At 40.6% G+C, this 23,479-nt stretch overlaps 1 protein-coding gene across 8 annotated transcripts in view; it reads right to left on the bottom strand.

The window, feature by feature from the left end:
- DAB1 (DAB adaptor protein 1) overlaps positions 1-23,479 on the bottom strand; it is a 639,464-nt gene that overhangs the window by 43,044 nt on the left and 572,941 nt on the right. For all 8 annotated transcript variants that reach the window (XM_083619364.1, XM_083619365.1, XM_083619366.1 and 5 more), the window contains one exon: positions 182-313. In XM_083619364.1, coding sequence (XP_083475490.1) covers positions 182-313 — 132 coding nt within the window. The remainder of the gene's footprint in view (positions 1-181; positions 314-23,479) is intronic.

Genomic DNA, 23,479 nt, shown 5'->3' with positions numbered 1-23,479 from the left:
CTTTCTTTCCAAGACTGGTATTGCTAAACTGCCATCTCAGAACATTTATGCATGCACTTCTGACAGCATTATATACTGCATAAACAATGCTTACAGGCTGCCCTTTCAAAGCAGCACTGTTCTAGACAGAGCTATCAAACTGAGTTAAACTGCAGAAAATGACAATAATCTTGATACTTACTGCCTGGGCTGTTTTTATCGCCACAAATCTATGATTCCCTTCCTTTCCGCACACATATCCAAAGGCCCGATGGTCTGTGATATCCTTTGCGATGTATGAAATTTCATGAACTGCATGATGGTGCTGTAGTAGCTGTTCATAAACAAAAAGCAAAGAAGCACAGGGCATATTTTACGAAAGTTCACATTTTTTACTGAGGCATGTAATTTACCTCTGTGAGGATACACCTGAATGACAATGATGTTTCAATAAAAAGCAAGGTATAGATTCTTCAAGACTATTTTTATTGATTTGATATTATACTTACAACCATTTTCATGTTTTGTATGCATTTCATCCAGTGCTTAGTGTTCAGTCAGATTACCCCCAAAGGCGCACTCTTTCAGTGTCTCCCAAGACAGACAGATGTCAACAACAACAACAAACCTTCCCTGTCTGTCACCACAGGTTCCTTCACTGCTACCTCACAGTTCAGGACTTTCAATGTAGAGTGCTCACTGATGGTTACTCATCCCCTCAGGGTTCTGCCCTGGGCACATCAACAGTATAGTGTCCCAGTCAAGGGAAGTAATAGTACCACTCTATTCTGCCTTGGTCAGACCGCACCTGGAGTACTGCATCCAGTTCTGGGCACGACAATCATGATATTGACAAGCTGGAACATGTGCAGAGGAAGGTGACCAAGATAATCAAGGGTTTGGAAACCAATACTTATGTTCAATGATTGAAGGAGTTGGGTATGTTAAGCCTGGTAAAGAAGAGACTGAGAGGGGATATGATAGCAATCTTTAAATATCTAAAGGGCTGTCATGTGGAAGATGGAACAAACTTGTTTTCTCCTACTCTAGAAGCTAGGACCTGAACCAATGGATTCAAGTTACCATAAAGGAAATTGAGACTAACCATCAGAAAGAACTTTCTGACAATAAGAGCTGTTTGACAGGGGAAAAGACTCTGCTTCCTTGAAGGTTCTTAAGCAGAGGGTGGATGTACATGTACAATTAAGTTGAGATTCCTGCATTATAGGAGGTTGGGCTGGATGACCCTCGGGGTCTCTTCCAATTCTACAGTTCTGTGAATCTGTGGCTGTTTTCTCATGTGCACTAGGACAGCTTGTGCTGTTAACAGCTCCTTTAGCAATCTTTTGTGCCTTGCAGACTGTCACAGACTGTGTGTGTGGTCAGCAGGTGGTCAGCAGCCTCCAATTACAACCTGCAAGCAAATACACTTAGCCTAGAAATGTGAACAAACATGTGTAGGTCTGCGCAGAACATGCTAGTACAATAGTAACTTGTCAACGTGTTTGTTGTACCCCAACTGAAAGGGCTTTTCACTGTTTCCAGAAACGGAAGGCCATCTATTAGTGCAAACAGTAGCAGGGTTATCACTTCCAGATAGCGGTAACTTTTCAGTTTTCATCACCCAGCTAAGTAACAGCTCTTCTTACTTTTCAACACGTGAAAGACTTTTGTCTGGCACAGAGGAGAGTTCAGCTCTGCAATTTCACTGCTCAATATAGCCTCCTGCTTACTGCACTGACACATACATGTTTATTTGTGACTAATAGTGCTCTTTCTGCCCAAATTTGCCTTCCATAAAAAGAAGCATCACTTTATGTTTCATTAGTAATATTTAATTAGAATTGGGGGGGGGGATTCCTCTCAGCATTTTTGTGTGTGTCAGATGTTGCACATTGCTTTGTATGCAAAGAGACAGCAAATGTGAACTTTAGGTGCTTGGATTTTATATTGTGAAGCTCTACAAAATGCAGTAAAAAACAAATCCAGAAAATATTCTTACAAAACCCTTCTGCATCATTGTTGCATCCTAATAAAACTGAACTGATAAAAATCTACCTCCAGTCAAAGGCAGTATCAGGGCAAGATATTTACAGATGCAAACAAACCAAATCCTCAGACATTGCTTTAAAATGATCAATATCTTTGCTAATATTAATCTTCTAGTTATCTGCACTTTTTATCCAGCAATAGATTTCTATGGGCCACATGTTATGATGAACATTTGAACATCTGGATAAACTAGCTGCTGACCCATTAATCAAAGTGGGTTTACTGAGTGGTGATTTCTGTGAAGAGAGAGGGAAATCAATATTCATGTCAACTTAGGCAGACCTCTTAGTGTTCTTGTCCTTCAGTAATGGGAACCACATTGGCCAAGAAATATCTATCGCTAGATTGATATTGGCTGACATGTAAGTTTTTGCTTTTACAGAGGTCCTCTTCCTTTCTGAAAGAAAGGTAAACCATGCCTGGTAAAAAAAAGCAAACCTAGAACTAGAATTTCTTACTATGGATGATTTTCAATGCAAGCAGGACAGACTTTTACTCACCCAAAGGACTTCCCCTTCCTGTCCTCCTCCCTGCAGCTCACTGTGTACCCCACAATGTATTTGCTAGGGCTGCAAGGGAGAAAATGGACATCTGCACACATGACATGGGATTTCAGATAATTTTGGAAGGGGACAGTTCACAGATCTCTAGTACAGCCTTCCTCAGCCTAGGCCCTCCAGATATTTTGAGACTACAATTCCCATCATCCCTGACCACTGGTCCTGCTAGCTAGGGATCATGGGAGTTGTAGGCCAAAAACATCTGGAGGGCTGAGGTTGAGGAAGCCTGCTTTAGTATGTTGCTTGGACTAATCAACAGAAAATACTGTGCTAGTCACCACAGAAAATATACCAACTGGAAGCTTCCAATCATCTAAGCAGTCTAGACTGGTTATTATTTAGGAGACCATGAGTATGTACAAATTTACTTAGAAAGTGTAACAGGCAAGGGTTTCTAATTTTATTTTTTAAAAATGTATTATAGCATCATGGCTTCCATTTATTTCTGTGCCACCACATATCTTATAGCTTCTCCTTGTAGTGTTTTATTCTAGTCCTCTCACAGGCATGATATACTAAAGATTGTAATCAGTGAGTTTCTTTATTACTTTATTGTATTGTCACAGCTAATATCAGTTATGTACCTGCAGGGGCATTGTTCAAAGTTGCTAGGTTTCTCCCCCCGCCCCCATTAAAAATGTCTTCCACTTCAAAAAAAGATAAGGAAGTACAAAAAGGTTACATGTGCATTCACTCTTAGAGTCATTCTGATTCCTAAGCAAACCATTTCATTGCAGTGCATAGACAAGTAAAACAGAAAGAAAGCAGTTTCTATATTTCAATAGAAAGGGTGAAATGCAAAATTCAGTGGACAATAACTGCATACAAAACTATGTGATTGTTCCAGGCTGTGATTTAGCTACTAAGAAGCAGGGCAGCAGTATGGATGCTATACAAGCCACTGTGAGCACAAGCAAATCACCTGTATATGAACACTTATCACTCATATATCCTACATTACTATAAAAGAACACTATGTAAAGAATACTATGAATACTATGTAAAGAACACTATTATCAAATATCTGAAAGGAATGGATGCACTGTTCTTATTGGAGACATGAAGGTGGTGTCCCTAAAAGTTAGCATTTATCTACTAATCATACAGACTGTAAATCAACACAAAAATATTCAGAGGAAGGATAGGAATCCTGAGGGGTAGGGAACCTGGACAACTTCCATCAGTTCTAACCACTAGCCATTCTGGCAAGGGCTGATGGGAGTTGGGAGTCCAATAACTTCTGGAGGGCCCTGGCCATAGACTCTCACTTGCATCCTACTAAATATATATTATGCCATATTGCCAATAACTTCAGACATAATAAGTTAATTATAGAGTGTAGTATAACCATTCTTCATGAGAATTGCATGTTCCCCAGTGTATTAATCATGCAATCTTATTTACATAATATAATTGTATTGATTTATTAGAATTTCTTTTCCTGTGCTCAAGTTGCAGGCTTTCTTCTGAATCATGAAATTAAATATCTTCCCCTCCTCGATTGCATATTATGGAGAATGTTATCTCAAGCTCCTATTCAATCAAAGTTCTTTGACACCGCTTTATTGATTGCCAAGCAATGTTTGCAGAGAAATTAAACTATGATCAGACTCCTTACTTGTGGAATTAGACATAAAGATTATTCTGCCATGGAAAAATATCACCTACAATGCTGAGACGGCAGATGGAAACATTTATATGGGAACCCTCATTAACTATCGGAAAATCATTACATCTCTAATGGCTGATGATGCCAAAGTGTTACCTTGCAAACTGTACCAGGCGATTAAGAAGTAAGTAAAGCATGCCTACAGCAATAGCTTTGTCTGTATTTAATTTAAGGAGTATTTAGAAAGATGACTGTCAAGAGATTAAAAAAAAAATCTATGAAGTTTTACTTTATATCTTGGCACAGGAGATATGAAATATTATACTGCAGACTCTGATATGACAAAACGCTGGTGCATGTTGATTAGAAACATCAAACTGTTAGACATCAATTAAATTGGATAAACTTTTTAATTGTACATATTTATGTGAAATGTTGACAGATAACGAATACACCTCTTTCCACTTACAACTGTATGTTTAGTACTTTTAGTATTTTAGTTTATTTCTGGGGAGCTGAATTGGTTCCTGTTTAACACAACACACCAGCAAACCCTACTGAAAAGACTCACCAGCAAATCCTACTCACGACAGTAATTCAGAGTCAAATTAGCTTTACAATGAGGAGGAGACAGGAGACCCACAAGCTAAAAACATCAGTATTTATTGATGTTTCTAATGGTGTTTTTATGAATGCCTTTTGCTGGTTTTATTCTTATATGCTGTATGAGAACTTGATACAGAGGGAGGTAAGGAGGAAAGAAAACAGGAAGATGAAAAAGTGCCTTATCTGATTAATAAAGTGTTGCTTATTGCACCCATATTATAATGTATGGAGAACTTTGAGAAAAACAGTAATTTTAGAATATATTTTTGGAAATCCAGTTATGAAACTCTGAATGGACCTATCATTGCAAAATGGCTCATTAATTTCAGCTTTTTCATGCCCTTGCTTGCACATGGGATTTGATAGGCTACACTTAAATTGCAAAACAGATAAAATGAAAATTACCCCTTGACTTTCATGAAATATAGTTTAAGTACTAGCCCAGGCATAGGCAAACTCGACCCCCTCCAGACGTTTTGGGACTACAACTCTCATCATCCCTAGCTAACAGGACCAGTGGTCAGGGATGATGAGAGTTGTAGTCCCAAAGCATCTGGAGGGCTGAGTTTGCCTATGCCTGTACTAGCCTTTGCATTAACAACAACTTTATTATTTGTACCCCACCCATCTGGTACAAAACCCATTTCCTAAGCCACTCTGGGCAGTTCTAGTACGTATGAAAACATAGTAAAATGTCAGACATTAAAAACTTCCCGATACAGGGATGTCTTCTAAAAGTTGTGTAGTTCTTTATCTCCTTGACATCTGATGGAAGGATGTTCTACAGGGAGAGCACCATTAAAATGTTGAGGGTTTCTTACAAACTATCATCTCTTTTTCCTCTCTCTCTCTCTCTCTCTCTCTCTCTCTCACACACACACACACACACACACTTAGAAGCCAGCCTCATAATGTTCACATGTTGAATTTTCACAGTCTCTTTCCTGAATTTGTCTCCAAGCCTGTTATCAATTTATAAGTGAAGTACAAATTATTTGGAGGGCTAAAGGATGAGAGAACATGGAGATAATACAGCTCTGGGAGGAGTGCTGGATTGGCTCTTCTGGAGTGTTTGTATTTCACTGACATCCACACTACCCCCTTCCACAGCCCCCTCCCCATATTGGTAAGCAACAGTGACCCATCCAGCTAGTAAACTAGCATAGTTACTTTGCTCCACTTGGTGAGCTGCTTCTGCTAAGTAGTACTAGAAGAGATTTGTTTGTTTAATGTACTGTGCTTCATCCGTAGGTCTCAAAGCGGCTCAGAACATAAAAATGCAAGATAAAAGCAGTTATTCACCAACCACCTGTCCACAATGTTCTTCAACTGGACAGTGTTGTCATTTTTTAAAAAGGAAACCAAAAACAAAAACTAAACTAAGCAATGAAATCACTACAAATAAACACATAAAGGCCAACAGAAACCGCATGAAATCCTTCTAATATAGGTTTTAAAACCCAGCACAGACACCCAAAGTTCTAAAACACCCCTAACATAGTTCAGTCTGGACTTGAGTGCTGCTGGGGCAGAGGAAGATCAAAAAGCCTCCCCCTCAAAAAAAATTAACTGATTTTGACTGGTTGCGTTTTATATTGTTAAGTTACTTAGTGATTTGTTTTCTTTTTTGTAGAAAGCAATTAAGAAATGTAATAAAAATAAACAAACGAATAAGCACAGTATCAAACATCACTGGCGAGGTGCCATCATTAATTTGAATACCACTTTCAAGAATGTCCTCTCCCTAGAAAGTGCCTGTCTCAGCTCATTATGCATGGAGAAAGGGCTGTTATGTAGATATGTACAGGAGAGGATGCTCCTTCAGGTAACCTGGCTAGAAGACATTTGCAGCTTCAAAGATTAATGCTAACACTTTGCACTCGGCTGGGAAATCTTCCCGGTTATCAATTAAACTTTGTTATATCTTTCCCATGCAATCTGAAATTTTATTCCACTGCACCACTACTTTTACAGAGGTTTCTGCTCATGGATCCACTTAGCTATTAATTTTATTTTCTCTGTCTCCACTTATACCTGACTATATTGACAAAATTGAATGGATCTAGCTACTTCAAAAATCTCTTGATTTTCCCATTTCTCTCCAGCTTCTAGAAGTCTGTCATAAAGCCATTCATCCCTTTCCTCACGCTGCCCCCTTCTTTCTTTTTCTGTGGCCTTCAAGTCATGGTGAAATCAATCAAGTTGATCAATTAAGCACTTAGAACGGCCAGGAATCACTTCCAATAAGAGGGTTAGCTTCTGTGACAAAGAAACAACAATACCACAGCTACCCTGTTTTTAATGAGGGAATTTATTTATTGAAAGACCACAGTATTAAGGTTGCACTTAATACTAAAGGAAACCAGTTAAAGCAGCCAATCTCCCAGTAAAGCTACATAAAGAAAGGTCCATGCCAAAACCAAACAGAACACAAATATCAATAAAATATGCAGGGGAAGAATTCACAGGCATTATAGACACAGAACATTTTGCGTTAACTTGCTCTCAGAGCTTGCCACAGAATGTGAATAATTCAGATCTTATTTATGAATCGCTGTGGCCCATGCACATTTTCTCAATACTCTGAAAAGACTGACAGACTGCCCATCACCTTTTGTTTGAGCTGGCTGAAGCCTATTATTTGTGTCTTATAATCTATGGGTGATATATAACATTAATCAGAGAATGGCCGCTGAAATCAATAAAATTCTAAGTCCATTGATTTTAATGGATCTGCTTCAAGTATGACTTAGTTGGCTATCATCCTATTTCTATTAATAGCATCTTCTATAAACAACATCTTCTTCCTTTAGAAAGAAAGGGGGGGGGCCTTCCATAAATGCAGTTCTATGAATGAAACAACATCTACCTATCCATGCAGCATATAAGGGAAAATGGAACACTGGTTATGCAGACTGCTTAGCATGGACTGGAGAATTATAGCCTCTACTTTCAGTTCCTTTCAGTTAAGTTGTTGTGCCTGCTGCTATCCTTTCCTGAATAATTTCATCTCTTCACATTCCTATTTGAAATTACCTAAGCTGCAATTATCAAAAGCTTCCTTCACATATTAATCATATGAAGAGGGTCCATGCATTGAAAGTAGGATCTTTGTCAACAACTGTTTTTTGTGTTGAATATATGGTATATGGAAATTTATGGACCTAATGGGTATCTAAAGCCTTTTGCACATGCAGAATGTAGGCACCCTATATATAGAAATGAGCAAACTAGTGATATTTTAGGGAGCAGGCGGTGCCCATTACTTACATCACAGAAGCCTACACAACATAAAACCCTGTTGCTATATGTAGGTTTTATTTTATTTGTTTTTTATCTTATATTCTGGAAATGCACATCCAGGTTTTCTTTTCCTTTAAATTTTTTTGGGGCCCCCAAGAGAGTGGGGCCCTAAGCTATAGCTTGTTTAGCTTATACGTAAATCCAGCACTGGTAATACCGAAGGCTGTCCATTCGTTTGTCTGCGGTATGAAAAAAAATGCTGAAAGTTGAAGGCTTTGCTGAGCATATGCAATACCTTAGGCCACTTCCAAATAATCATGCCAGTGACATTTTTATTATTGTTATTACTGCTGCCATTTTCATTACATTGCATTTGGGCCTGATTTTGTAATTAATAATAAAACATCCTGGAACTATGAAATGAAGGTCAGGCTTTATTATTTTTAATCAATGAATAAAAAAATTGTCTTTGGCCAAGGACTAAATCCAAGATTCTATAACCATCACTAACACTGATGTTGCAGGTGTGCTCCAAAGAAATGACTGTGCAGTTGCTAGTAGGATCCCATTTTTTAAAAAAATCAAAATCCAGATTTTTAAAAATAAAATGTAATGTCAAACCAGGCCCCAGGCACAGTCCAGCCATTCAGTTTCACTGTATGCCATGCATTGTCAAAAGAACTGCAGTGGTTGGAGCCTCAGAAAGAAATGCCCCGTGGCTTTTCAGAGTTATTCAAATAGCTCATATAAGACTTTCAATGCATATTGCAATATATGACAATGATACAGTCTTGCACATGCCAATGGCACTTTTGCACTGTTAGCTAGAGGACATGGAACTCCATCTGCCACAGTGACTGGTGGCAGCCCCCTGTAAATATGAGACTGTAAAATAAGAATGCAAGAATAGCTCTTCTGCAGAAGACGAAATGCCTAGACTGAATCTAGATTGTTCAGTACCAATGTAAGGCAGATCACTATTGCTTCCATTGTTGCTTTTTTTTACAAGGGAAACTGAGGCTTAAAAGATTTTCCTAATGCTAACCACAAAAAGTATGGCTTAATCAAAAAAGCTTAACATTTTCTGAAGGGAAAGGGGAGGTCACATTATTATTAACTCATTCTTCTATAAGACTATCATATTTGACTCTAAGCCATTAGGCAACTGTGTGAAATCTTGGCGATAAACTATGGGAGAAACTTTTAAAGGTGTTCCCCCCCCCCACACTAGTGTTCTCTATGTATCATATAGGAACAACATCCCAGTGCACTAAAATGGATCTGAGCGTTTGGATTTTCGGCTCAAATGAAACTCAGAAGAGGTGGAGAAGTTTGATCTGTTCTTCAGATAGAGGTGAGACTTTGATGTAAAGAGTCATGCAGCTGTATTACATACAAAGTCACTCCCTTAATAGTGAAGATTGTGTAGTCTCCTAGATTTTCAAAGTTTAAATGGAGAAGCAGACACAGTTTGTACCATCCTGTCCTGTTTATGAAGCACAAAGAGCAACTACAGATTTCAAATCCTTAAGATTTGAGGCTACTTTATTGAAAAATGAAGAGTTTTCAACAAGTGAAGTTTACTTCAAAAGAGACAAGTGTTACCTTATCTCTGTGGACATTACAGAAACATCACACACTTTAAGTTACCTCCTAAAAGTCATTTCATGAAGACAATGTATTAGACATGGCCCCAGTAGAATGTATTGTATACTTAGGGTCATATTCAACGAGGTCCTACTCAGAGTAGACCCTTTGAAATTAATGGACCTAAGTTAGTCATGTCCATTAACTTCAACGGGTCAAAACTGAGAAACATTAGCACTGAATACCACCCAAAATATACACGAAACAATGCTCCTACTTCCATTATTACCATTTTCAATATAAATCATTTTTTTCTACCCTGTTTATATTTCATTCAACCGCAAGGGGTTCAAACTGGTTTCTAATCATATAGCACTCCAGATTTGAAGCATTAATAAATAATAAGGGAAGACTCACAGCCATAAATGTTGAAACATGCACTGCCCTATATAATTTATAGAAGATTCTGGTTAGAAACTACTTGATTTTCAAAAGTCATAAAGGCTCAAGATTTTCCTGGGAGAGAATTCCGTAAGTGTGATCCAATATAGTAGTTTCAGTCAATACAATAAAATACAGGAAAAGAAATGACTAGGGTTCATTATAAAGCAATAGTGGCATTTTTTTATCTCTGCATTACAAGACAGACAATGCACAGGCCATTATGAGCAGAAGAAATGCCAGATTAAGAGTTCATATTTTCTTAGTGGCACATTGATTGAATATTTAATTTCTATACCGCTCAATATATTTTAAATACTTCTAAGCAATGTACAAAAAACTAAGGCAACAACAGACAATATTATAAAAATATAGCTACATATAAAAATGTTACATTAATACAAAGTTACTCACATATATAAATGAATTTCAGTTCATTTTCCTTCGAACACACTCTTTCCTCTCAACCTCAGGCTTCTCACTCAGAATCCAAACAAACCTTCAGCTCACCCACAAAAGTCTCACAACAAGAGGAGTTCATGGAAACAGCCTAGTCTCTCCCTCTAGACTTGTTAATTATGGACAGGCCCAAGGTAGCTGGTACTTCCTCAGGCTGCCTACAGCTGTGTCCTATTCAGCTACACTCACACAGGTGCAGCAGGTTTGTTGAGTGTCCCAGGAGGTGCAAAGGATGGGAAGTGACTTCCCTCCACTCACAGCCCTTTCTGTCCTGTCATCCTCCTCATCCACCAGCTGGAATCTGCTAGAAGCTTCTACACAATTTTATTAAAATGGCAACCACCATTTATTACTAGATCCATTCCTAGATGCATCCACTACTTAAGTCCACAGCATCTGTCTCACCAACAGAAAAAGAGCCATATATTCCATTTGGGGTGACAGCTATTATCTAGAAGTACAGGAAAATGTTAAATTCTCAAAGGCATGAATTTCCTTAAATAAGAAGAAGCCTCTTTTTAAACCAGCCCTAAGTTCACAAAAGGATTTCACAAAAAAATCCTGCCAACCTAGCAGTTCGAAAGCATGTCAAAGTGCAAGTAGATAAATAGGTACCGCTCCAGCAGGAACATAAACGGCGTTTCCGTGCGCTGCTCTGGTTTGCCAGAAGCAGCTTAGTCATGCTGGCCACATGACCCCGAAGCTGTACGCCGGCTCCCTCGGCCAATAAAGCGAGATGAGCGCCGCAACCCCAGAGTCGGTCACGACTGGACCATTAGGTCAGGGGTCCCCTTTACCTTTACCTTTAAGTTCACAAAATGTACTAGCTAATATGCATTTCTACTTGCCATCCCTGTGCACACATCTGTTAATACTGGTGTGGTTAATAGCCTTAAAGTCTTCTCTACTAAGACTCCTGGAGGCTCTTCTTACTTGCCAGAGGTGGCTGGCCAAGGCATGTAGGCTCCTCTGGGCAACTCCTTACCAAGGCTGCAAGAGAACCGAGGTACATCTCAGATCAGAGATAGCCAACACTGTCACCTCCAGATGTTGCTGGACTACAACTTCCATCATCAAGCTGACTGGGGCTGATGGGAGTTGGGAATCTAAATCTGGAGACTACCATGTTGGCTCCTTCTGCTTTACACATTTACATGGATGTAAGTCCCACTGAACTCAGTCAGGTTTACTTCTCAGTAGCCATTTGTAGGGTTGCACTGTTAAAAGAATAAACCAGGTGGCTCAATTATGCATGCTTTTTTGGTGTTACAACAGATTGTATAATGCTGATAATGCATGGAAATTATTTCAGAACAACTAAAGCTGATTAAAACACAGCAGCTAATTATATTTCAGCAGCTTTCCCTGTGTCTATGAAATAAAGCAAAAGATGGTATTTATTCAGAATATTAATGGCAGCACTCTCTGGCAGGTAAGAAGCAAACCCTGCAGAAACAATGCAGCTCAACAAAGCATAATGCATGGGATATGGAACACAACCCAGCACAAATGAGTGAGCGGTACTAATCCTACAATGAATAATGCTAATTGCAGGTGAAAATCTCGTTCAGAAAACCACCTTCATGATAACCTTATACATGATCTAGGAACTTGTCTGTCTTGTCTAATGACACGCACACAGCACAACTGAGCAGTATACACAACAAACTTTCATCAAACCAGCAGTTATGTCTGCCCACATGCTGCAATACATGGTGAAGATCTGATTTGGACAAATTTCAAATCCCAAATAGAAATGCCTTGAAAGGATTCTGGGCTCGCCAGAGCTGAAATGGAACTCTGTAAGATGGCTTGTATTGAAGCAGGGACCCACCTTGGCAATCCAGCCATGAAAAGAATAAGAAGAAGCTATATCCATGTGCTGAAAGTGAAAGGTAATAGCATCTCTAAGCCTGCCATAATGTCAGGGTGGAAAGATGAGGAAAGAGAGAAGAAACATCATGGTCAGAGTGAGTAGAGGGTACAGAGGGAAATCACTACTGTCAGAGCTGCCCGAGGTCCCAGCTCACAAAGGACCAACGCCGCTTCGTTGTTAAGTACGAAAGTCTTTATTGAAGTTCAGTTTCACTTCCAGAGCCGCAGCGTGCAGCTCTACGTCTCAAAGTCTAGACCGCTGATGCTCCGTCTGAATCTCCTCCCCCCAGACACCAGTTTAAGACTCTAGCCTTGCTCCACCTCTTCCTCTGTTCTTTCCGCCTCTGGTTCCGCCTGTCCGTCGGGGTCTCGCCCTTTCTAGACTCTTCTGACGCTGAATCCCCTGAGCCTTCCCCCTCCCTCCGGCGGGCTTTAGGAGCTGGTTCCCAATCCGGGTCTCCTGCTGTCCCCCGCGCCTGTACATTTGAACTTGGCGCGCGCGCCCAGCCAGCAACTTTCCTCCTGACCGTTTCACTGCTGCTGTCACTGCTTCCCCCTTCGGGGAGGCTAGCTGCAACTGACCTCCCCTCCGTTCCCCCACTCTCCGATGGAGGCGTGGTCAGCCCTGACTCATCTTCTCTCCCCGCTGGAGGAGACGCTGGTCCTGACACCTGTGACTCTTCCCCCCCACTACGCTCTGGTGGGGAAACTGGTCCTGATCCCCCGCTGCTGCTTTGGGGTTCCCCGCTGGCTCCTTGTTTCTGGTGCGTCCCCCCTGGCACCCCCCTTGCCCTGACCATCGGCGCCCCCTTCTGGGAATCTTCTGATTCGCTGGAGAAGCTCATGGAATCTCTCGGGTCACTGTCATACTCCCCTACGCTGCCCTCGGATTCTTCCCCTTCGCTCTCCATTTCCTCTCTCCCCTGTGCTCCTGCTCCCGAGCCCCTGACAGCTACTGTTACTTACAGGCCAAGCTTGTAATCAGATGGAATTATTGCAACTATAAATTTAACCCCTTCATATTCTGCACCCCCAATTTTTGTTAAAAGTCTGTGTGTCTGTTTTTCTGTGATATGGCATGTTTCAATAGGCAATATGGATATTTTTTGATGAATAGCTTATAGAAAGTTATTCTAATCCTAAAATTTGCAGAAAAGCCAAGCCACTGCACCCATCCAGTTGAAATTTAGCAGGATACTCCAGTTCTGTGAAAAAGTATGGAATAAATTATTGCATTCTGTGTGCGCAACTGTTCAGCATTTCACTTTGGCCAACTGTAGGTCTTATCCAGGTTTAACTAAGACATCTGCCAGTTTCACCATGATAACCACCAGAAATATGCAACATGTCATCCCATTCAATCTGGTATGTATATGACAGACCAAGATTAAATGTCCATGCAGTACACAAAGAAAGCATTAGCCTTCTGACTCTGAAGGGGGAAAAGCAACTTGAAAGCAAATGACTGTATATGCTGTTGTACATTTGGTATGAACTTTCTGAATGCTACATCACCTGTGGCATGGAAAACTTTTACTAATAATTTCAGAATAATTTTGTGCATTGTTTTGCACAAACGTGGATTTTATGTATGGAAAATGTTGCCCTTGTGACACTTCATTGACATACTGTTTGTGAAGTGTTTTACAACATGCCAAGCGGAAATTATTTTATCTCACATGCATATAGCTAATTTGCTCATTTTGACCATAGATGGGTACAAAGATAAGTAATACATAAAGATTTTAAATTCTAACTGCTAGGTGTTGTGTTGTTGCTTTTTAATGCAGCCAGCAGAGGAAAAGATCCTGCAGTTTAAACGTGAAAGGCAAAGCTAACTTGGCGCTTTCATTCCAATGAACATAGTAGTTTATTATTTTAGGCACAGACCCTGGCCGAGACCACAATGACTCCATGGCTCGTGAGCAAATAAAAGAGGACAAATTGAATGTGATAGCATGGAGAGAGAAAGAAAAAGTGAACAAAGAGCAGGATGCCAATTTGTGGTTTGATAGAAGAACTGACTACAAAATGGGCCAGGAAGCAGGACTTCTGAGTGTGAACATGATTGAACTCTTTCCTCAGAAGGGGCTGTTTATTCTCTCGAAAATTAGCAAAACACTATGTGGCTGCAAATGAATGGTCCACCACTGAATCTGTGTGACCTGGAGCCTTTCATTCAGTTGTGTCACACAATAGGCGACAGAATTTCTCACTCCTGGAAGGCAAGTATAGAAGAGAAAGGAAGTCGTAACCTTGGAACATTCTCCAAATATGAATGGGCTTCTCTTCAGATAACCGGCCTCTTAAACATGGCTTAACTATAAATGGAAAATAAATCTGCAATCCCAGTACACCTTCCATAAGGAGTGACTCTACTGATAAACCAAGGAAACGTTTTTGTGAGCTTCTCCACAAGGAATTTCTAGAGCGTTTTCTCCAGCCCAATAGCATACTGGAAATGGCACAGCCAGAAAACACTTTCAAATAAAATGGAATAATTATATACCAGAAACAACCAGGTAGATAGATTTGACATTCTCATCATCAAAAAAACATTTTATACAGAAACGATCAAGGATCTAAATGAGTAAGGTATCTAGAAATGTGTTTACACTAAAATCATTGATATAAATTTCATATTGCAGGCATTCTTATTGTCTAGATTAAAAATCCATTCAATATGGTTAAGAATTCAGGCTGGGTTTTCACTGGTTTATTGCATGTAACTGAAAGAGTGGAGTTATGCATTATGCATTATCAGTTAGCATTAAATTGTGCAGCCTCACATTTGTCCTGTAAAATACAGTAGTACCTCAGAGGTCAAACAGAATCCATTCTGGAAGTCCGTTAGACTTCCAAAACGTTCAGAAACCAAGGTGTGGCTTGTGATTGGCTACAGGAGTTTTGTGCACTCAATTGGAAGCCGTGTTGGACGTTCGGCTTCCGAAAAACATTTGCAAACCAGAACACTCAATTCTGGGTTTGTGGCGTTCAGGAGCCGAATTGTTCGACAACTAAGCTGAATCCTAGGAGCTTGTCACATTGGGTTATAATAATTCTTTTTTTTTTCAATTAAAGCAAGATGGCATATTGGAAAGCCCTGCTGGGGAAGTGTTTGCACAGGACAATGATCCAAGGACTTCATGGGCAGGATAAAATGCAAAAGCTGATTTTGGCCCCTTCTCATTTTCATGTAGATTAGGTTTAGCATTCAGCTTCATTCTTTTTTCTCTCATCTGAATCTCAAAGCAGAAATTACAATTAAATACTCAGTACACCAGCTTAGTTCAAAACAGGCATAACTCCTTTGAGTTGCTTTTACTTATCCCTTTTTTCTGGCTTTTTGCTGCAAAATCAGAGGGTCTTTGAATGGGTCTCTAACACTGTGCTGCTCTCACCTTGTATTTAAATGCATGCAATGATTCTTTCATGGCTTTGAAGCAGTGTCTCTTGCTCCCTGGGTACATTTATTTATTTTAGGAAGAAATATAGTGTGTCCCCCCCTCCCCGCTTTAGCAACTGTGCACAGCATGATTTCAGGGTTGTTGTTTTTCTGTTCTCTTAATCAAAATTATCACTTAATTCATTTGATTGTTGAACAGTTCTCATATATCCCCCCCTCAAGCTTTCCAATGCATCATTGAATATCTGTTCATTCCAAGTTCATAGGCACATATAACAAAAGCAAGGAACAAAAATATGAAAACAGCAAAATAATCATGTTTTCTATCCCACCCCCACCCCCTCACCCCCGGAATCTGAATGACTACCTACTCCAGCCAGGAAACATAAGGTTATATTTAGTCCACCAGACATCTTGGATCTACGCAGTGGCAGAGCTTCATGCTCCAGCACCAGGGGGGAGAGCAGGCGGGAGTGGGGCTGGCATGGCCCCCGGGGGCATGGCGCGCTGCCCACAGGGGCGTGGTGCACATCCTGGGGGCATGGCACACTGCCTGCGGGGGTGCGGCACCCAGCACGGGGGGGGGGGAGCCGCGATGGCACCCCACCAGGACCGTGCTGCTGGGGGCAGTGAGCTCCCCCCATACTCCTCTTCCTCTGCCAGTGAATCTACGTCACGAATCAATTTTGGTATTTGATTCCAGTATTTAAAACAGAGAAATCTTGACTGATACAGCATCAGTAATCTTGAATTGCACCAAATGAAGAGCCATAATAGCCACCATATCCCAACATTATCAGATTTACAGTGGTTGGTTTTTCTTTTGTTTTTTAAATGGTTTATTTCTACTTCCAAGCACTAGTATCAGAATCTCCTGCATTTTGTGTAAAAGAATAAAATGTGGTAATTGAACTTGGGTTCTTTGCATCTGGCAAGCCAACACAACGCATCAACAGCACCAGTATTGCTGGGAAATGTCAGAAATGATACTAATGCAACTGTTAACAGCAGAGCAAACAAAAAAACTGCAAAGCAATTGGTGAGATATAGCACACTGCATCGAGAGAAAAATATCGGCTACAAGTGGGAGTAACTTTGCAGACATACAGGAGAAGAAGATATCAAAGACAAATAGACACAAGACTTTAAACAGGGGCATCACTCTTTGCTGTGGCGTTTCACCACTTGTGACAAAACATTTCAGTGGTTCTGAGATGGACTCCTTTATTATGATGTCAAGAGTTCTCTTGTCAAGCACTTTCTTTTAGGCTGGAATGTCACCCGCAAAATTCTGCTAGAAAGGGCTTTCAGCTATACATAAATTAAGGGCAGGGCTGAATGTTGGTGTGCACGTATAGGATAGTAGCTATGTATAATAAAAATCAACTGAACAAGTTAGTTCTGATTAAACTAATTCATTGGTTTCAATGGGACAATTGTGACTAGTTTAGTTGAACTGAGGGCCAGGTCTTGATTACTCTGAACACTGGACATTTTAAATCATTTATATCAACATTTTATATCAGACAGAAATCAAAGTCCTTCCTGAGCACCTTCTGGCTATAGCAGAAAAATTAAGTCCTTGTTAAACTTAAAATAGTCCATATATTACTATGTGAGCATTATTATTGATGCTATTATTGTGCGGATAATATCATGCTAGGTATACTCCTATGAATTTTGCTCACTCTAAAAGCCTGATTCGAATCTAGCGCTGGCAGCAAGAAAAGCTCACCTTGAATTAACCGTAGAGAACAGAATAGATGCCTAGCAGTTAAGGCAAACACTTTCATGGATAGGACTTGAATGATATGGTTGTACACGAGTTGAGAAATATTAACCCTAGATGAGTTTTTGGGCCTTAACAGATTGAGACACCCAAGTTAAGCCAGTTAAAAATGTCCTGCATCATACTCCATTCATTCATGTACCTGTTTCCTGGCAATATTTTCTTCCTATAAAAACCTCTGTTTCCTGAGGGCATTTATTACATTACACTTCAGAATTTTTCATACATTGGGGGTGGGATCCTTTAATAATCATCTAGCCTCTTCTTGCTCTAGATACCATCAGCAATACTTTTAGTCTGACAACCGTGAAAATACAAATTATTCTCATTCCTTCCCCCCACCCCCATTCTAATGCTGTTGACCTTCCAGTCCAAACACACTAAGAAAGGAAATGAGAAATATCTTCAGAACTTAAATAAAATGTAAGACATAACGTGAAATAACATTTAAGGATTTTTTTTTTATTGTTGGCTGCTTTGAGGGTATTTTTTGGGCAGCAAAGCAGCCTGTATATTTCAACATACTGATATTTACAAAAATTGCAAATCCGAATTCTGCAGGTGCCGACAGTTTAAGATGCTGAAGATTTTCAAAGAATCTTGGGGGAAAAAAATATCCATGGGATTCCCCACCCCCCAGAACAGACACCCCCTATCTTGCACCCATCTCTCAGTTCTTAGGGCTTTTCTCTCCAAGCTGATCCTGCAACATAGCAAGAATCACCTGAAATCTGACTTGTGCAGGTTTATATGGTGCCAAATTTGTGAGGCTGGCAGGTGCTGCATTCGGTGGTTGGCATTGTCCCACTGCTCCTGAGGCAAGATGCTACCATCCTACCAAAATGTCCACCATTAAAAATGCATAGCTATATTATCTTGATATTTGCTGCCAGCTAAATTGGTGGGAAAGCTTGTGACGGTTTCAGAAGTCAATTTATCACATGAAAAACTTGCTGTAACAGAAATTAGGTCATAACAGCAACATTGGCTTCAAAACTGGGTCAGCCATTAAGAGAAACTTTATGACTGTGCACAACTGAAAGATCTAATCAATGGATTATGACTAATATACCATGTTTATTGCTCTTATTTCTATGCGCGTATTGCCTTGCATTGCTCTTTTACACATGGCAAAATATGAAATTAAAATTAAAGGATTACAGTGGTACCTCGGGTTAAGAACTCAATTCGTTCTGGAGTTCTGTTCTTAACCTGAAACTGTTCTTAACTTGAGGTACCACTTTAGCTAATGGGGCCTCCCGCCGCCGCTGCACTGCCAGCGTGCGATTTCTGTTCTCATCCTGAAGCAGAGTTCTTAACCCAAGGTACTATTTCTGGGTTAGAGTCTGTAACCTGAAGCGTCTGTAACCTGAAGCGTCTGTAACCTGAGGTACCACTGTATAACTGGCTGCTGCAGATATGGGACTCCTGCAGTAGTAGTAGTAGTAGTAGTAGTAGTAGTAGTAGTAGTAAATTATTTGTACCCCACCCATCTGATTGGGTTCCTCCAGCAACTCTGAGCGACTTCTAGTCTTTTGCTATCTAAAACATCTGGGGGGCACCAGGTTGGGGGATGCTGTCCTAGCCAAAAAAAAAAGTTATCAACACTACTTCAACCAGCAAAATGTCACCCTGAGTTCTGCTTCCTGACCATGCTAGTGTGTGACAGAATGCTTTGAACGGGCATAGATTAACTGGAGGCTGGAGGCACTATATTATGAAATCATTATTCCATGGTACCTACCTATCATTGGGGCATATTGCAGCCTCTTGAAAATCACAGAAAACTTGTGCCACCCAACAGAATTTAATCAGTCCATGAGAGATTATTCATAACAAATCTGTCAGCTTCTGAGATGTCACGGAACTATCTGTTCCTTCTTGCTGAAGCAGAGTATCATATAAAATATCAGGCGATATTTTATATTATTAACAGGATGCCCTGTTCACAAGCTTCATAGAGCACTGGCTACATGGAACTTTGGTCCAAGTTAGCATTAGGCCTCTTGTGTCCTCATGTGGGAGTTTGTTGCCAATGTTTTTTTTTTATACATCCATACTGGTTGTAGCGTTAATGTTTTTGATTTATTTTTTTTACTGGAGTCCACATTTTTACTGGTATTTTTATTTATGTTCAATATATGTATTCTTAACCTCAAAATATGTCTTTATATGTATATATCAAAACATGACAAAACCATTAAATTAGGAACCAGGTTTACAGTCTTAAAATAATCCTGAAAATGTCAAAAATCTATAGGCTGTTCCCGAGTTATAAATTCTGCATATCGATCTCAGCGATATCATTTTGAGGAGACTCAAGAGGGCTAATTATGCCAGCAAGTGAGCGAATAGAATAAATAGCACTTGGCATATTTGCTTGGGATATACATATTACACACTTTAAATGTCAGAATAATAAGGAAAGGAAATGTTTTTTTTAAAAAAACCCTTCTATCCTGATTGGCCAAACTTTGCCCTGCTTGACATACCCTCATAAGTTAAATGTACCCACATATTTGACCCGTTCCACTTCTGGGAGATTGCTAAAAAAACAAATACTGAAGATTTTTTGGTATATTGCAAGTCCTTGTATGCATCAGAAACTAATGATTTTGGGGGGTTTTAAGACAGCTATATTTTCACTCAATAATCTTGAGGTAAGAAAGACGGTGCTGTCCTGCACAGCTGTCAAATACTGTCATACCTCGGGTTGAAGTTGCTTCAGGTTGAGTGCTTTTGGGTTGCGCTCTGCGGCGACCCGGAAGCAATGACACCACGCGCATGCGCAGAAGCGGCAAATTGTGACCCACACATGCGCAGACACGGGTTGCGTTCGCTTCAGGATGCGAACGGGGTTCTGGAACGATCCCATTCATATCCAGAGGTACTACTGTAGGTAGTTGGCTCTCAGGGGAGCCAGGAGCTGCTGGAAGATCAGAGGGAAGACTCCCCTGTCGCTGGGCTACTCACAGACTATTTAAGGAAGCCCCGCTCCCTGAGCCCACCATGGGAATTATCCACCCATCCACCATTTATTTCGTAAATTCTTGGTTTTGATGTGGTTATCATCTGGTTCTGCTTCACCCCCTATTCTTTATTTTTGTTCCATGCAGTCACTTTGCTGCAAACATCAGTCAGTTGCTCTATGATGGGGCTGTGAAGGGTATGGAGGGTATTACATATCTAAGACGTGTGGGATGTGAAACTTATAGCAGTCAAGTACAACATTCCTACAGTGGACATGTTAGGGGATATTTTTGTACCACTCAGGATAAAACCTCCTGTATCCTCCTGAGCTGGGACAGACTTCCACTGCATGTGACTTGATGTGGGTGTGGCCTGTTGTTGGTAGAGGAGCACATGGCCTCCATATTCTGCCCTCTGTGTTCTCCATTTTTGTTTTCCTATGTGTTAGGAGAAGTGACTGCTCAGTCGCGGTCACTTGGGACTAATTCCCTTATGGGACAGTTCATGTAGATCAGACATAGGCAACCTCGGCCCTCCAGATGTTTTGGGACTACAATTCCCATCATCCCTGACCACTGGTCCTGTTAGCTAGGGATCATGGGAGTTATAGTCCCAAAACATCTGGAGGGCTGAGGTTGCCTATGCCTGATGTAGATATATAGTTATGTAACCTAAGCCTGCCTTCAGGGATCTATCTGTGAACCTGAATGAATGTGTGAGTAAACTAGGTAAAGGTAAAGGGACCCCTGACCGTTAGGTCCAGTCGTGGCCGACTCTGGGGCTGCGGCGCTCATCTTGCTTTATTGGCCGAGGGAGCTGGCGTACACCTTCCGGGTCATGTGGCCGGCATGACTAAGCCGCTTCTGGCGAACCAGAACAGCACACGGAAACGCTGTTTACCTTCCCGCCGGAGCAGTACCTATTTATATACTTGCACTTTGATGTGCTTTCGAACTGCTAGGTTGGCAGGAGCAGGGACCAAGCGACGGGAGCTCACCCCATCTCGGGGATTCGAACCGCCAACCTTCTGATCAGCAAGTCCTAGGCTCTGTGGTTTAACCCTCAGCGCCACCCGCGTCCCTCTGTGAGTAAACTACTTTTATATTAAATTTAATCAGATTCTCATGTCTATTCTTTTTAAGAGGGATTAGAAGGGATCTTACCAGGAATCTTAAATCGTGAGGCTTAGACGAGCTAGCAAGAAGCTAACCGCTGTGTAATTTAAAAAGGGGGATGTTTGGAACTCTGCTAGGATATGGAACTTGCTAGCGCAAGTTAGGAAGGGTATCATTAATTAATATATCCTCTCCTGCCTCCCTAATCATCCTCACAAGATGGAATCCAAAAATCCATGCATGCATTTTGGACACACTTCCCCCTCCTCAAAACACAGCTCTCCTCCCACAAATAGCAAAAAGAATTACAAACAGTAAAATTAAATCATCCCACGTTAGTAAGAGGGACAGTATATTTTTTTCTCCAGTGTTTTAGAGGATTAAAGTGTTAAGTGGAGTGAAACCTCACCAACAATTGTTCTAATTCTTAGTGACAGTATTTGCCTTGAGTGACACTTTCCATCAGAAAGTGCAAGTACATCAAGCACACCCATCAAGACTTCAAGTACAAAGACAGCTAAAATATTAATTAAAATGTATATTTTTTCATGAATATTACATTCGCAGTACATGAAAGTACGCTATAAATGCAAAGGAAAAAGTCACAGGCAAGATTTCTGACAGTAACCCAAATACATTATTTTAAGCTCTAATTATGGAGCAGTTTCTTTAAAACCATCCATCTAAAGTCAGGCCTGCCAATGCCAATTTTTAGAGAATTTGCTGGTTTAGGGCTACACATTGATTTTTTTATTGTGATAAATTAAAATCCAATATTAGCCAACAAGATACAAAGCGCACAAAAATCAACATTTGTCTCTTTTAAATTAGGTCAGACGTATGTGCATGAGTAACGCAGACAAATGAGAGAAATCAGACATGGGCATTTTGTGAAATAAGTAATAATTTGGCAAATGATTACATGACAATGAACTTATCCAAACTGGGGCAGTGGGGCAGAGCCGGAGGACAGGAGGATTATAGTCCACACAGGGATGCAGCAATAATCCATGATTTTCAGTTCCAGCAATGAAATTATTTGTTTGAAGATGTGAAGTACGCTAAATAGTCAGAAGCTGCTGTAAATCCATGTGTGGTTGCCCCATGTAGAGAATCAATGAACTGCAGGTGGCAACCTTCTCAGTGAACTACCTTCCTGATTGACCACCAAGACTGATCACTGGATCCTTCTAGGCAGAAAGGAGTAGGAAGAACTACCCTTTATCCAGCTGATCCTTGCTTGAGAAACAAGGTCTTCCTGAATCCTAGGTTATTATTTGGGCCAGCTTCCAATTTGACCTCAAGAATTCACTTGCTCTTTGGTTTGAACTCCTGGCTTGCCCCTTGGTCCTGTTCTTGACCCCTACTCTGTCTTGGGGCTCGTAGTTCCTGACTCACCTCAGACTGCTTTCCATGGCCCAGTCTCAATGGGATTATTGCAACTGTAGCAACTGCAGCTAATTAACTACTTTTTTTTCTTTATTGTGTTCTGTGGAACATCTGGGATGATGAGGAAAAGTCAGAATCAGCAGAATAAAGTGATTGTAGAATAAAGGGCCTGTAACTGGGATTTCTCCTCATTTTATGACATCGACAGTAGCAGGTTCTCAAGTGAGAACTGGAATGAGAGCACACCAGTTGCAGGCCTATATCCTGTAGTGCATGGTGTGTGGTGCCACAACTCACAGAATCTCTGGTCAGTCACTTTGTTGTTGCTTACTGGAAGATATAACAGGGTGGGAGAGATGGTGGTGCAGTGCAAACACACCAGCAGAACTAATCCTGCTG

The sequence above is a fragment of the Podarcis filfolensis genome, assembly GCF_964270895.1.
Source record: "Podarcis filfolensis genome assembly, chromosome: 6".
NCBI lineage: Eukaryota > Metazoa > Chordata > Lepidosauria > Squamata > Lacertidae > Podarcis > Podarcis filfolensis.
This window is presented reverse-complemented; position numbering and strand designations above follow the sequence as displayed.